This window comes from Lutra lutra, chromosome 16, assembly GCF_902655055.1.
Source record: "Lutra lutra chromosome 16, mLutLut1.2, whole genome shotgun sequence".
In the NCBI taxonomy this organism is placed as follows: Eukaryota; Metazoa; Chordata; class Mammalia; order Carnivora; family Mustelidae; genus Lutra; species Lutra lutra.
The window spans coordinates 60,090,790-60,105,835 of NC_062293.1; the positions used below are offsets into that span (position 1 = coordinate 60,090,790).

General features: G+C 46.4%; 1 protein-coding gene across 7 annotated transcripts in view; it reads right to left on the bottom strand.

The window, feature by feature from the left end:
* The window catches only part of NLRP1 (NLR family pyrin domain containing 1), a 33,763-nt gene that overhangs the window by 17,505 nt on the left and 1,212 nt on the right, over positions 1–15,046 (bottom strand). For 6 of the 7 annotated variants that reach the window (XR_007123420.1, XM_047707627.1, XM_047707628.1 and 3 more), the window contains exons 3-5: positions 14,822–14,974; positions 11,957–12,160; positions 1,025–2,651 (exon numbers count right to left, since the gene is read on the bottom strand). Coding sequence is in view for 6 of the 7 variants with exons in the window: in XM_047707627.1 (XP_047563583.1) it covers positions 1,025–2,651; positions 11,957–12,160; positions 14,822–14,974 (1,984 nt within the window). In the remaining variant the exon portion in view is untranslated. The remainder of the gene's footprint in view (positions 1–1,024; positions 2,652–11,956; positions 12,161–14,821; positions 14,975–15,046) is intronic. The other variant, XM_047707630.1, reaches the window with a different exon arrangement.

A 15,046-nucleotide genomic window follows, 5' to 3' on the forward strand; every position in this document is an offset into this window, starting at 1 on the left:
TCTGCCGGAGAAAGGTGTGTAGAGGAAAGACTGCGGGGCAGACCCTGGTTCTTACATCATCTCTGAGTGACAGAAGTCTGGCTCCTGCTGATTTCATCGGCCTGTCTACCAACGCACCCCAGCCTTCTGCAGTCAGCGCGAACTTTATCGTGAAAAGAAGAAAACGTAAAATGATCAGAGAATAAAAGCCCCGAGTCCAACATTTCTTCCTCTGAAACCCTTTCTTTATCTGCTCTACTTGTGGGCTCCCTCCCTTCCTCAGGCTCCTGCCGAGCCGTCCCCGTGGGCATCGCTCTCTAGTCTAATTACGGGACAGGCATCCATCTTCTCCCTCAGACTTTGAGTTCCTTGAGGGCAGAACTGTGTTTTATTAGTCTGTGATCTCATAGCATAGAGCCTAGCAAAAAAATCAGTTCTTAAGTGATTATGGAATGAATCATCCCTGTGCTAAGTGATCCGTAGGGCAACCTTGCTGGGGGGACCCTGTTAGGGACGTTCACGGTGCTGCCGGATTGGAGGGTGATTAGAACAAGCTCTCCCTCAGCTCAAACATGGTGGGTTTCAGGCTGAGCAGTAGCGCCTCAAGGGCACAAACAAGGAAGCCAGTTTTTCGGGGAAAACCAGAGACTCTCCTGCAGGCACACACATTCTTAGGTGACAGGCAGGATGTTTCAGCACCAGTGGCATTGTCAACAGTCATCGGGGGGGTTGCCTGATGCAGCTGAGGGAGTATTTCTCCAAAAGAGAGTGAGAAAGAGAGAGAGAGAGAGACAAGTCAGGCTAGCATGGGGGCAGAAATGTGCCCAAGAGAAGGTGGCAGGCGTCACAGACACAGGACGGGGAAACCACAGAGGGCCCCCCCAGAGGCAGGCAGGACGCTGCACAGGATCCTAAGGGGACAGGGAACCGGGGTCAGATTTGGCAGTTTGAAGTCACTGGTGACCTCATTCCTCTAGCCCCTGGCGCCAGGCTTAGGGAGATGGGACCCGCGGAGGGGCTGGCGGGAGGGGTGTGGGGTACTCACAGAGCCACATGGAGGGAGCTCCCCGTGTGTCCATGCTGTCCATGCTCTTTCAGTCGAAGCTCCTTCACAGCGCAGAATTTAATGCAGAACATGAACACCAGGAGCTCCAGGCAGGTGTGGATGCGCACGCTCGCCCCGTGGAAGGGGGCCATCACGCGTGTCAGGAAGTCCTTGTCCTGAGTCTCGTACAAACAGTGCAGCATCGGCAGGGAGCCCTGCTGCAGAATGGGGAGCTGGTTCCTGACTGCCTCCTCGGCCCAGCACAACAGTCTCCGTTTCCTCTCCACAGGCACCTTGCCCTGGAAGATGGCCTCCATCTCCCGCTGCACCTGCTCGCTCAGAAGTCCCAGGATGAAACATGTGGTTGGCACCCCAAATGGGGCAAGGCCCCCATACGCCTTTAGCAGGTCTTCCAGCCCTCGGATACTGTCGGGGGGATGGCACTCCTTGTCCTCACTCTCCAGCACGCAGGACACGGCTGCAAAGAACTCTTGGAGGTACTGGTGAGCAAAGTCGTAGTCTGGGGAGGAGGGATGCTTCCGAAGAATGCCCATCTCTAAGAGGGCAGAGACAGTGGCCTCCTCTAGCTCATGCTTCCTGAGATCCTCCCAAATGAGCAAGCTCTCTCCCTGCCTGATGCCCTTGGCAGCCAGAGAGCAGAGGCCCCTCAGCTGAGTCCCAAGGGGCTGGGCCGGCAGAGCCTGGGCAAGGTAGTGCAGACAGAGGGCAGTGGTGGTCTGGGAGGGAAGCCAGAGTGACTCTCCCTGCTCCAACTTCTTCTTCATGCAAGTGCAGACCAGCCAGGACACCAAGGGCACGAGACACATCGTCAACAGTGGTTGGTTTAACTCAACCGCGCAAAAGGCTCTGTATGCTTTGCTTTCACTCTTGAAATATTTGTAGAAATATTCCTTCCGGCCGGACTCGGAGAACCCCAGGACCTTCACCCACTGTGGCTGCTCGACAGAGAGAATGAACAGATGCAGAGCCGTGGTCCGTGCTGTGATCAGCAGAGATACCCCAGGGAGGATGGTTTTCCTCAGCAACCCACCCAGAAGTGTCTTTACCAGCTGTGGTTGGTCCCAGTATGGACATACCTCTGACTTCTCCTTCCCCAAGACCCATTTTAGCTCATCCAAACCATCGAGGATGAGCAGCAGCTGTCCGGGCTGAGACAGGATCTGCTCACTGGGAGCCGTGGGGGCAGCCCAGTCCTTTGTGATGAGCTCCTTGAGACTCATCGTCTTGGACTGGGCCAGCTGTCTGCAGCTGAAGTAGAAGACGTGTTGGAAACGGTTCCTGTAGAGCCTGCCTTCCTCCCAGGCCCTCCTCACCTGCCTGGCCACCACCGACTTCCCGACTCCAGCAACTCCGTGCAGTACAACTGTTTGACCTTCTTCCTGAGCACCCAGGCCCAGGCCAAATAAGTCTTTGACCTTGATCAACTGACCTTGCTTCTCCACCCTGCTGTGATGCCAGCTCCCCTTGCTCTGGGACTCCTGGAGTCTGCGGTGAGATTGATGGAGAAGCAGCAGCTCTACGAATTCTTCTTGTAAATCCTCGTTTCTCCATGACTTTGTGGGGCAGGGCCTCTTTCTCTCCTGGTGCTGGCGTCTTTCTCCGATTCCTACGCAAGGGAGGGAAAGACGGGACATGAAGGCAGAGTATACATCTGGTCCTCTGTTCATTCATTCGCTCATTCACTCGACAGCCATTTTAGGCAGCCCCTCCAAGCCACGTGCCATGCTGGCTGCCAACGCTGGCAGGTTCTTGCCACTGCTGTGGAAGGAGCGTGGGCTTCGGGCAGAAAAATCCCAACTTGCCTTGACTTGAGCAAGTCATGCTCCCTGGTGACTTCATGCTGCAGATAGTCACCAAGGGCTTGGTCTGTGCCAGGTGCCACTCTGGAGGCTGAGGGTAAAGAGGGAAGGAAGCATACAACGCAACTGCTCTCATTAAGTCCGTGGCCTGAGCCATTTGCCCCACTGGGCCTCAGTTTTCTCGCCTGTAAACTGGGGATCATGACATCTCCTTGTAGGAGGTCACAGAGGAGTGAAGGAGATAACGTTGACCTCAGCACCCACCATGGAAGCACAGGCCAAGGATGTCCTTCTGCCTGCACCTGTGGTTGTCTGTCTAAGGGTTGTGTCCAGGAGGAGCCCTCGACCAATGGCAGATGGTGGTCCCCTGCCCCCAGGAGATACAATTCCGGGTGCATTCTACACTGTCTCCCACAGATTCCAGAAACATCAGATCTCAGTTTCTCACTGGGCAGGTTACATTGTCTTACGTTGTGTGTGTCGGCCTGAGGTGCCAAGGGAGGCATTAGTTCTTCTTGGCACCATGTTCTCCAGAACATCCTCATTCTCTTGGATCTGTTAATGCTCCCACAGACCTAAATCCTGTATTTTTGGTTATACTCTAAAAATCCTCCCCCTGCCGCCAGTACCTCCAACAATATGCTTTCGAATGGCGGTTAGCAGACACTAGTCCAATCCAGTGGGCCACCTGTTGTAAAACCTATAACCTGAGAATGGTCAGTGCATTTTTTAAACAGTTGAAAAAAATAAAAAGAAGAATATTTCACAGTATGTGAAAGTTATAAAAAATTCAGAATGTAGTGTCCATAAATATAGCTTCACTGTCTCCCTGCCAGGCCTCCTGGTTTGGGTATTGCGGATGTCTGCTTTCAGGCTACAATGGAGAGTACAGTATTTGCCATATGGGCCCTGTGGCCCACAAAGCCTGAAATATTCACTGTCTTCTCCTGTACACAGGAAATCTGCCTACTTTTACTCTCTATATATCAAACTGTGTACCATGCAGATTTTGCACTTGCTATGAAACTGTTGTTGGGATATTATTTTATTCAAGTTTCCCCACTGAGGAAGTCCCTTAGAATTCAGAATTGGGGGGAATTGACATTAGCAAGATGGGGAGTAGGAGATACTGGTATTTGCCCTCTCCCCCCCACGATTAGATAGCTTTTCATGAATGCAAATAGCTTCAGGAGAACTCAGGACTTTAATGAAGAACCTACAGCAACACAGTGCCAAAACAAACAAACAAACAAACAAACAAAAAACAACAACAACCCACAGAAAAAGGATTGCTGGGGAGATCAGCCTCCCATAGACATCTGGGGAAGCCTAGGGACAATGGAGAAGGGTGAAGGCTGCAAGCATCAGCCATGCAACAGGGGCCACTATGGTGCCCAGAGGTCTGCACTAGGGAGGAACTAGCAGTCTTTGCTGCTGAAGACATCAGTGGCCCTACTGTGGACTCCCAGCAGGTTTCACAGAAGAGGACCCCATCATGGCTGTTGGTGTGGACTCCAGTGGCCTGCTACAGAGTGGACACCAGCAGCTTCTGCCACTGAGGAAACCAACAGCCATCCCCACCATGGATTCCTCAGTGCAGAGATGATACTGTGCCCCCTTTCTGAAAGTGTTGTTGCATTGCTCTGGGGTCAAGGTTGCCAGCCTCCCCAACTGTGTACATGCCCTGGACCCTAGAGCTCTGGATGCTCTGTGCATATCCACACTTTAGACCCCAATTCTGTGGTTACTCTGGACACCTCTGGATCAGATACCAGTACACAACCATGAGGGTGCCTGCAAGCTGGAACCAGTGCCAAAAGGGATCCCCTTGGCCATGATATCCCCAAGGGCAGAATAAGAGAGCAGAAGGTCCCCAGCAGCCTTGGCTGCTGACCCCCACCCAGCCTGTGCCCTCACATCCACCCACAGATGAAGACCTTTCCAGACCAAAACCAGTCTATAAAATCTGGAAGATGTGAATATTCCATCCAATGCACAGATGTGAACACAAAGCTGCAAGAAACATGAGATGATAAGGAAACAGGACACCCCAGAGGAACACCACACGTTTCCAGCAATCAACCCTCCCCACCAAAATGGAAATCTGTGAAGTGCTAAAGAATTCAAACTAGTTCTTTCAAGGAAGCTCAGAAGGCTACATGAAAACACAGGTAGACAACTCAATGAAACCGGGAAAACAATACACAAACAAAGCAAGAAGTTCAACAGGGAGACAGAAATCATAAAAAAGAAACAAGTAGAAATTTGGGAGCTGAAGAATAGTGACTAAAAGGAACAAACATGCAATGGAGAGCATCAACAACACAGGGGCTCAAACAGAAGAAAGAACCTATAAACTCTGAGGCAGGTCATTTGTGACCATCCAGTCAGAGGAGAAAAAAGAAAAATGCATGCAAAAGAGTGAAGAAAGCCAATGTGAATTATGGACACCATCAAACAAAGTATTATTTGCATTATGGGAGGCCCAGAAAGAGAAGAGAAAGAGGAAGGGACGGAAAGCTTATTAAAGAAATAATGGCTAAAGATTTCCCACAGCTGGGGAAAAGATATGGACATCCAGGTACATAAAACTCATGGCTCTCCATATGGATTAAACCCAAAGAGGATTTCACTTATATAAACCACAACAAAACTGTAAACAAACAAAGAAACAAACAACCTAAAGACAGAAAATTTTGAAAGGAGCAAGGAAAAAGAAAAAAAAGTCTCATCATATGCCAGGGAACTCCCAAAAGGCTGTTAGCAGATTTCCCAGAAGTGACACTTTGCAGGCCAGGACCGAGTGGGTGGATATATTTATTCAAAGTGCCGAATAAACACCTTTTGCCAACCAAAAGTACTTGACCTAGCAAAACAGTTCTTCAGAAATGATAGTGAAATACTTTCCTAGATAAACAAAAGCTCATCACCATGAGGCCTGATTTGTAAGAAATGCTAAAGGGGGTTCTTCAAGCTGAAATGAAGGGATGCTAATTAGTAACATGAAAATACATGGAAGTGTAACTCACTGGGAAAGATAAGTGTGGAGTGAAATTCAGAATGCTCTTAATACTGTGATGGTGGTGGAGCACCTGGGTGGCTCAGTGGGTTAAAACCTCTGCCTTCAGCTCAGGTTATGATCTCAGGGTCCTGGGATAGAGCCCTGCATTGGGCTCTCTGCTCTGCAGGGAGCCTGCTTCCCCCCCGCCCCCGCCTGCCTCTGTCTGTCTACTTGTGATCTCTGTCAAATAAATAAACAAAATCTTAAAAAAAAAAAAAAACAACTGTGATGGTGGTGTGTAAAACGCTGAATGCTAGTACAAAGTCTAGAAAAGTATTAAAAATAATGAGTTACAATAATTTGTTAATGGGTACACAATATAAAAAGATGCAAATTGTGACATCAAAAACATAAAAATGTGTGTGTGTGTATGGAAGTAAAAGGGTAGCATTTTTGTATGTGATCAAAATTATGTTGTTATCACCTTAAAGTAGAGTGCTATAGCTATCAGATGTTCTATGTAAGCCTCACGGTAGCCACAAAGCAAAAACCTATAGTAGACACACAAAGGATAAAGAGAAAGGAATCAAAACATGCCTCTATAAGAAACCATCAAATCACAAAGGAAAACAGCAAGAGAATAAGAAAAGAATAAAGGAAGAGCAAAGCAGGCAGAAAACAATAAACAAGATGGCAATACTAAGTCCTTAGCTATAGAAATTACTTTAAATGTAAATGGATTAAATTCTCCCATCAAAAGACAGAATGTCTGAAAGGATTAAAAAAAAAAAAAGAAAAAAAAAAAAAAACCAACACCAAGACCCAACGACATGCTGTCTAAAAGAGTCTCATTTCAGCTTTCAGGACACACTTAAGCTAAAGTGAAGGGATGGAAAATGATATTCCAAGCAAATGGAAATCAAAAGAGAGAAGTAGCTACACTTCCTCTAGACAGATCAGACTTTAAGTCAAAACACTTAATAAGAGAAAAAGAAGGTAATTAAATAGTAACGAAGGGGTGAATTCATCAGGATGTTATAACACCTAAATTTGCCAAGAAAATATTAACAGATCAGTAGGCAGAAATAGACAGCCACACAATAATAGCAGGGGACTTCCAATACCCCACTTCCAACAACAGAGAGGTGATCCAGACAGAACATCAGTAAGGAAATGCTGGACTTGAACCACATGTTAGACCAAAAAGAACATTTGTGTTAGACATGCAGACCCTTCCATCCAATAGTATCAGGATTCATGTTCTCAAAAGCACAGAGAATGTTCTCTAGGACAGATCATATAATAAGCCTCAACAGGTCTCAGAAACTGAAACCATGTGAAGTATTTTTTCTAACCACAATGATATGAAACTAGAACTTGCTAACATGAGGAACTGGGAAAATTTATAAATAAGTGGAAATTAAGCAACCCTCTCAAACAATCAATGGTTTAAAAGAACAAGTTAAAATTAAAAAAAAAAATCTTGAGACAAATGAAAGTCGAAACACAGCATACTAAAACATATCCCTGGGGGCAGAATAAGAGATCAGAAAATCTGCAGCAGAAGTTATTCTAAGAGGGAAGTTTATAGTGACACACCCCTACATAAAGAAGAATGAAAGGTCTCAAACAAACAGCCCAACTTTACACTGTAAGGAACTAGAGAAAGGAAAGCAAACTAAGTCCAAAATTAGCAGAAGGAAGGGAATAACAAAGACCAGAGCAGAAATAAACGAGAGGCTAGAAAAGCAAAAGTCAAACCAAACTAAAAGCTGATTTTTTAAAAAAAGACAAACAAAATTGACAAACATTTAGCTTGACTAAGGAAAAAAATAAGAGAGAGAGAGAGAAGACTCAAATAAATAAAATCAATTGCTAATGAAATTGAGGAGACAACGAGTCACAAGGCTGCTTTGAGTAATCAGATGACAACAAACTGGGCAACCTAGAAGAAATGGATAAATCCCTAGAGACATGCAACTTATGACTAGACTTTTAACTAGAAAGGGGATTGAATCAGTAATTAAGAATTTCCCAACAAAGAGCACCCAGAACCAGATGTCTCCCTTGATAAATTATTTAAATATTTAAAAAATATTTAAATATTTAAAGAATTAAAGCCAATTCTTCTCATACTCTTCCAAAGGAAGAGTAGGTAGCCACTTCTCACGTCACCTTATGAGGCCAGTTTTGCCCTGATAACAAGGTCAGGCAAGAACGCTACAAAAAGGGAAAATTATAGTCCAATATCCCTGATGAACATACACACAAAAATTCTCAACAAAATGCCAGCATATCAAATTCAACAGCACAAGGGTCATATACCATGACCAAGTGGGATTTATGTCTGGGATGCAAAGATGGATCAACACAGGCAAATCAATAAATGCGATATACCACATTAATAAAACCAAGTATAAAATTATATGATCATCTCAGTAGATACAGAAAAAGCAGTTATCAAAATTCAACTTTTTGTTTCATGATAAAAGCTTTCAACAAATTGGGTATAGAAGGAACATACTCAGCATGACAGAGGCCATATATGAGAAGCTCATCACACTCAAGGACAAAAGGCTAAACCTTTTCCTCTGAGATCAAGAACAAGACAAGGATGCCCAATTTCACCACTTCTTTCTTTCTTTCTCCTTTCCTCCCTTCCTCGCTTTCTTTCTTTCTTCCTTTCTTTCTTTCTTTCTGGACTTATTTATTTTGGGGAGGGAGAGGCAGAGAGAGAATCTCAAGCAGACTCCTTGCTGAGCACAAAGCCTGACATGGGGCTCAATCTCACAACCCTGAGATCTTGACCTGAGCTGAAATTAAAAGTCAGATGCTTGACTGACAGAGCCACCCAGGTGCCCCCTCACCACTTCTCTTTAACATGTTACTGGAAGTCCCAGTCAGAGCAATTAGGCAAGCAGAAAAATAAAAGCGATCCAAATCATTAAGAAGTAAAATGTTTCTGTATACAGGTGGCATGATCTTACAGATAGAAACCCTAAAAGACTCCACCAAAATGTTCTAGAATTGATAAAAGAATTCAGTAAACTTGCAGGATACAATATCAACATAGAAACATCAATTGCATTTTGATACACTAACAATGAACTATCTGAAGCAGACATTTGTCTTGCATCAAAAACAATAAAATACTCAGGGATAAATTTAACCATGGAGGTGAAAAGCCTGTGCATAGAAAACTATAACATATTGATAAATTGAGCAAGACACAAATGAATGGAAAGATATTCTATGTTCCTGGGTTATAGGAATTAGTATTGTAAAAATGTTCTTATGACCCAAAGCAATCTACAGATTCAGTTCAAACCCTATCAAAATTCCAGTGGCATTTTTCATGCACATGAAAAAAATGCAATCTTAAAATTCTTATGAAATCACAAAAACCTCACAGCCAAAGCAATTTTGAGAAAAAGGAACAAAGCTGGAGGCATCACACTTCCTGATTTCCCAAACATTATTACAAAGCTGTCGTAATCAAAACAGTATGGTACTGGCATAAAAACAGACACAGGGATCAATACAACAGAGCTGAAAGCCCAGAAATAAACCCGTGCATATATGGTCAGTGATACTTGACAAGGGAGCTGAGATACTCAATGAGGAGAAGATTGTGTCTTCAATGAATGATGTTGGGAAATGTCTGTATGCAAGAGAATGAAACTGAACTCCCACCTTACAACACCCACAGATATTAACACTGAATGGATTAAAAACTTAAATGTAAGATGTGAAGGCATAAAACTCTTAGAAGAAAATTTGAGGGGAAAGGTCCTTGACGTTGATCTCGACAATCATTTTTTTGATATGACACCAAAAGAAACAAAAGCAAAAATATGAAACAAAAGCAAACAAAGGAAGAAACAAAAGCAAAATATGACACCAAAAGAAATAAAAGCAAAAATACGAAAGTGGGACTACATCAAACTAGAATGCTTCTGTGCAGCAAACAAAATGATTGATAAAATGAAAAGGCAACCTGTGGAAAGGGGGGACACATTTGTAAAGCGCACATCAGGTAAGGGGTTAATATAAAACATATATAAAGAACTCATACAACTCAACAGCAAAACAAAACAAACACAAACAATGAGCAAAGGACCTGAATAGACATTTTTTTTCTAAAGAGGATGTGCAAATGAACACCACTAATCATTAGGGAAATGCACATCCAGTAGCACCTGACATCTGTCTGGAAACTATCGTCAGCCAGACAGGCTGTAACAGGTTGGCGAGCATGTGGACAAGAGGGACTCCTGCACACTGTCAGTGGGAATGTAAGTTGGTGCTGCCACTGTGGAAAACAGTATAGAGCTTCCTCAAAAAATTAAAAATAGGATTGACATATGATCCAGGAATGCCACATCTGGGTATTTATCCAAAGGAAACAAAGATCGGTATCTTGAAGAGACACCTGCCTCCCCATGTCTGCTGCAGCATTATTCACAGCAGCCAAGACATGGAAACAGCCTAGGTGTCCTCTGGCTGATGAGTGGATAAAGAAAATGTGGCACATATATACAGTGGAATATAATTCAGCCATAAAAAAGGGAAATTCTGCCATCTGTGACAACATGGATGAACTTGGAGGGTATCATGCTAAGTGACATAAGCCAGAGAGAGAAAGACAGATATAGAGTACCACTCAGATGTGCAATGTAAAACAAAAAACAAAAAACAAAAACCCAAAATTCAAGCACATAGAAGCAGAGAGCAGAATGTTGGTGGCTAGGGGCTGAGGATGTGGGAAATGGGGAGACATTTGTTGATGGGTACAAGTTGTAGTTATAAGATGACTAAGTTCTGAGGGTCTAATGTACAGCATGGCGACTATAGTTAAGACTAGTGTGGTTCATACTGGAAATTCATGGAGCGACTAGATCTCAAGGATTCTTCACACACACACACACACACACACACACACACACACACACACAGGTATGGGAGGTGATGCATGTGTTCATTAACTTGATCACTCATGGTGATCACATCACAATGCATAGATTTATCAAACTGTCACTTTGTACACTTTAAATCCGACTCTATTTGCCAGATATACTCTAATAAAGCTGGAGAAAATGAAGAATTTAGAATCAGGAAAAAAATGTGTTTCTTTTGATTTGATCTTTTCTACTGAGTAAGCAGCATTGTGTAACCCTATTACATTTCCCTTTTCGCCCTGGTTGCTAGGATGCTCAAAATCAATAATTAATTATTTGCAAGTAATTCGTCCTCATGGCTTTCATGCTTGCTTCATTTTAAGGTTATTGCACTGGTATGTTTCTGTTAAATGTTCTCTAATCCTTCCTTCTTTCTTTCTTTCTTTCTTTCTCCCCTCCCTCCCTCCTTCCTTCCTTCCTACATTCCTTCTTTCTCTCCTTCCCTCCCTCCCTCCTTTCTTCCTCCCCTTCTGAATAAAAGGCAGCGTACCTTATCAAGTCAGTCAATACATTCTCAGCCTGGGCCACACACATTTCAGGACCCTGAATTCCACAAGTTCACTCCTACCTGGACGCAGAAAGAATCCTTTCCCCTTAACATCTCTCAGATTTCAAGAGGGCATCTCTGAGCATTAGGGTCAGTTCTAAGGGTATGTCTTGGTAACGGCTAAGACCCTGGGTGGCATGAGGAGCCTGTGAGCCTGACTGTCCCTGTTGCCCACCTGGCAGAGAGAGCGTGATGTGGGGCTTAAAGGTGTGGATTCTGGCATCAGGGAGACCACAGAGGCTGAAATCCACCCCTGCCCCCAGGAACCTGCAGTCTTCCCTCTCTGAGTCCTGTGTTTCTCATCTCCACGATGGGCGACAAGGATCTTGACCCCATGGAGGGAGGGGCTGTGACATTTGAGCAGCTGTGCCCCACACTGGGCACAGAGCCTGATGTGTTTCCTGCACTGGGTAAAGCACCTGCATTGTAATTTCCAAGGGCCGCCTAGAAACGGTGGCTTAGCCCGATGGAGGGACGCCAGCCAGCGGGGTTTTCTGGAGAGGGGTTTCGGATGCACTTGAGATCATTTGTGCTCAGTCTGCCTGTCTGGCCCGACCCGTGCCTCAGCCCCACCTGTCCTCTCCAGGAGCTCTGCAGGGGCCTCACCTCTGCTGTGCTCTCCAGATGTTTCAATCAGGGGCCACTCAGCTCTGGGAGCCTCCTGCTTTCTGGGCTTGTGGCTGGACCATGATGGGGGCACCCAGTCCTCCAGGACTGCCGTGGATGTGGGAGCACTTGGTGACTCCTGGAGTGGCGACTTTTGGTCTGGGGAGCTTGAAAGCGGTTGGTAAAAGGGCAAGATAAGGCCTTCTGTGGGGAAAGACAGGAAGGAAATTGCCAAATACTGAGCATCCCCTTTTTGTTAATTTTATTATTTTTAAATTTTTTATTTTTTAAAAGATTTTATTTATTTATTTGACAGAGAGAGATCACAAGTAGGCAGAGAGGCAGGAAGAGAGAGAGGAGGAAGCAGGCTCCCCGATGAGCAGAGAGCCCGATGCGGGGCTCGATCCCAGGACCCTGAGATCATGACCTGAGCCAAAGGCAGAGGCTTAACCCACTGAGCCACCCAGGTGCCCCCTGAGCATTCCTTTATGTCAAGACCCTCTGTTCTGAGCTCTCGCTACAGTCCTTTGGGATGGGTGTTGCTAATCTCAGATTTAAAACCATAAAGAGGGGCGCCTGGGTGGCTCAGTAGGTTAAAGCCTCTGCCTTCGGCTCAGGTCATGATCTCAGGGTCCTGGGATCGAGCCCTGCATCGGGCTCTCTGCTCAGCAGGAAGCCTCCTTCCTCCTCTCTCTCCGCCTGCCTCTCTGCCTGCTTGTGATCTCTGTCTGTCAAATAAATAAATAAAATCTTTAAAAAAAAAAACCACAAAGATTAAAAAGAACCCACCTTACCCTTTCAAGATCGTCTACTGTCTCTACCTTCCTCCAACCATAGTCAACCACGAACCTACTTTCTACATCTCTAGATTTGCCCATCCCAGACATCCCGTATAAATTGAATTCCGTGCTGTATGGTCATTTTTACTGGCTTCTTTGACTTATCAAGCATTATTACTATCAAGCATTATTATATGAGCATTATCCGTGGTGTGGTTAATACTAGTACTTCCGGGGCGCCTGGGTGGCTCAGTGGGTTAAGCCGCTGCCTTCGGCTCAGGTCATGATCTCAGGGTCCTGGGATCGAGTCCCACATCGGGCTCTCTGCTCAGCAAGAAGCCTGCTTCCCTCTCTCTCTCTCTCTGCCTTCCTCTCCGTCTACTTGTGATCTCTCTCTGTCAAATAAATAAATAAAAAATCTTTAAAAAAAAAAATACTAGTACTTCCTTTTTTCATGGGAACGTAACTTCTGTGTACGTGGAAACTGTATTTTACTGGTCCATTAGAGGATACACATTTGGGTTGTTGATGGTTTTTGCCTTTGTTGAGTAATGGTACAATGAAAATTCACAGACATGTTTTTGTGTGAAGGTGTTTTCGTTTCTCTCGGGAGTGGGTAGGGTGTTTGTTTGTTTGTTTGTTTGTTTAGAGGATGTGGGTAAGGTGTTCTTTTAGAGGGTGATGAAAATCTTCTAACATCGATGGCGGCAACCACTGAGTTGGACGCTCTAAATGGGTGAGTTCTGTCTCAATAAAACTATTGCCAAAAAGAATCATAAAGATAGAGACACGGCTTTATCCTCTTAGTAGCTGGCCTGGAACTTCCTTCCGGCATTAGGTAGAGAGACGCTGAGAAGCCACTTGGTGGGGTCAGGAGCCTCAGTTCTAGGACAAGTAGTTAGCAAGCAGCATCTAAACACAGGGCCAGCAAGTTGGGACAGGGCGGCTGGTCATCAGGGGAGAAACAGTGGAACCAGGTGCTGCATGGGGTGGGGCGGGGAGACGGATGCTGGTGGAGGCACCAGAAGGCCTTTGTGGGGGGACATGGGACTGGTCTAACCCCCACAACACCATTTGTCAGTAGAGCTGCACTGAGGAGTGTGAAGGCTTAGAGGGGGAAGCGGAAACACGGTGGGGATGAAGTGACTTGCTTCGGTCACACAGAAAGCAGGAAAAAAAAAAAAAGAAAGCAGGTGTCAGGGGAAAGGAGGGCATTGGAGCTCGAGCTCAGGAGAGGAGAGGGATGCTGGGCACCAGGGGGAGGGAGAGCAGAGGCACTGCAAGATCAGCAACGGGGCCTTCCACAGAGCGGCAGCTGGTTCCAGGTTCCAGCTCTGGGTCTGTCTGCAAGCACTGCGTGAGCGTGGACCAGCACTTCCACACTGGGTAGAGGGGCCTCTCAGAGCCCAGATGTGGTTATGATCTGAAGCCTGGGCAAGAGTTCCCGGATGGGGCTGTCGGGAGAATCAGAGCATGACTTTGATCCTGGCTCAGGTCGTGATCTCAGGGTTGTCTGCTTGAGCCTGGTGCTGGGCTCCTCGCTCAGTGCAGAGCCTGCTCGAGATTCTTCCCTTCTGCTCCTACCCCCCTGTCCCCTTCCTAAAATAAAAAAATTTTTAAAAGAAAAAAAAGATCTTTGGCTTGGGTGACTCAGGATGGTGGAAGTCGAAATACAAGACGTCAGGAGAGGGGACTACGGGAGCTGAGGAATGAGCCTGGCCTCCTCTGGGGCTCATCTGGAGAGTAGGGTCCACCGTGGAACCTTCTAGACCACCGTGGCCCCGAGGATCTTCAGTTCCAAGACAACCTGCTAAGCTCTGCCCGGGGAAGGGCCGTGTTGCCCATGAAGCTCGGGCCCGGTAATGCGCCGGTCGCCCCACCTGGGTCTCCTGTCCCCATCTCTCACTTGGAACGGGCTGTCACCTCAGCGCTGGAACCTTCCAGAAGATCACTTCCAGGCTGCCTGCCTCCACCACCCCAGCCTGGCTCCCCCACCCTGCTGCCTTCCCCTTTGCCCCACCCAGAGCCCCGTGCAGCCTCAGGCTCATCTGGGAGGAACCAGCCGGAGATCCCGGGCCAGGCTTACGGTTCTGAAGGCTGCGTCTGAATTTGCCCCGCAGCTGTCTCCAACTCCCAGTCGGTGGGTCCTGGACAAATGACAGCACCTTGGTGGAGGTGGGCCCGCTGGGTGACTGCATGCTGGGTGCGCTCGGGGAGCAGGGCAACCAGGAATACTCAGCTGCGGGCAGCAGACAGAGGTGGGGGCTTGTCGCCGGGCGGGCCAGGACTTGGGGACCGAGGCTCTGGGCAT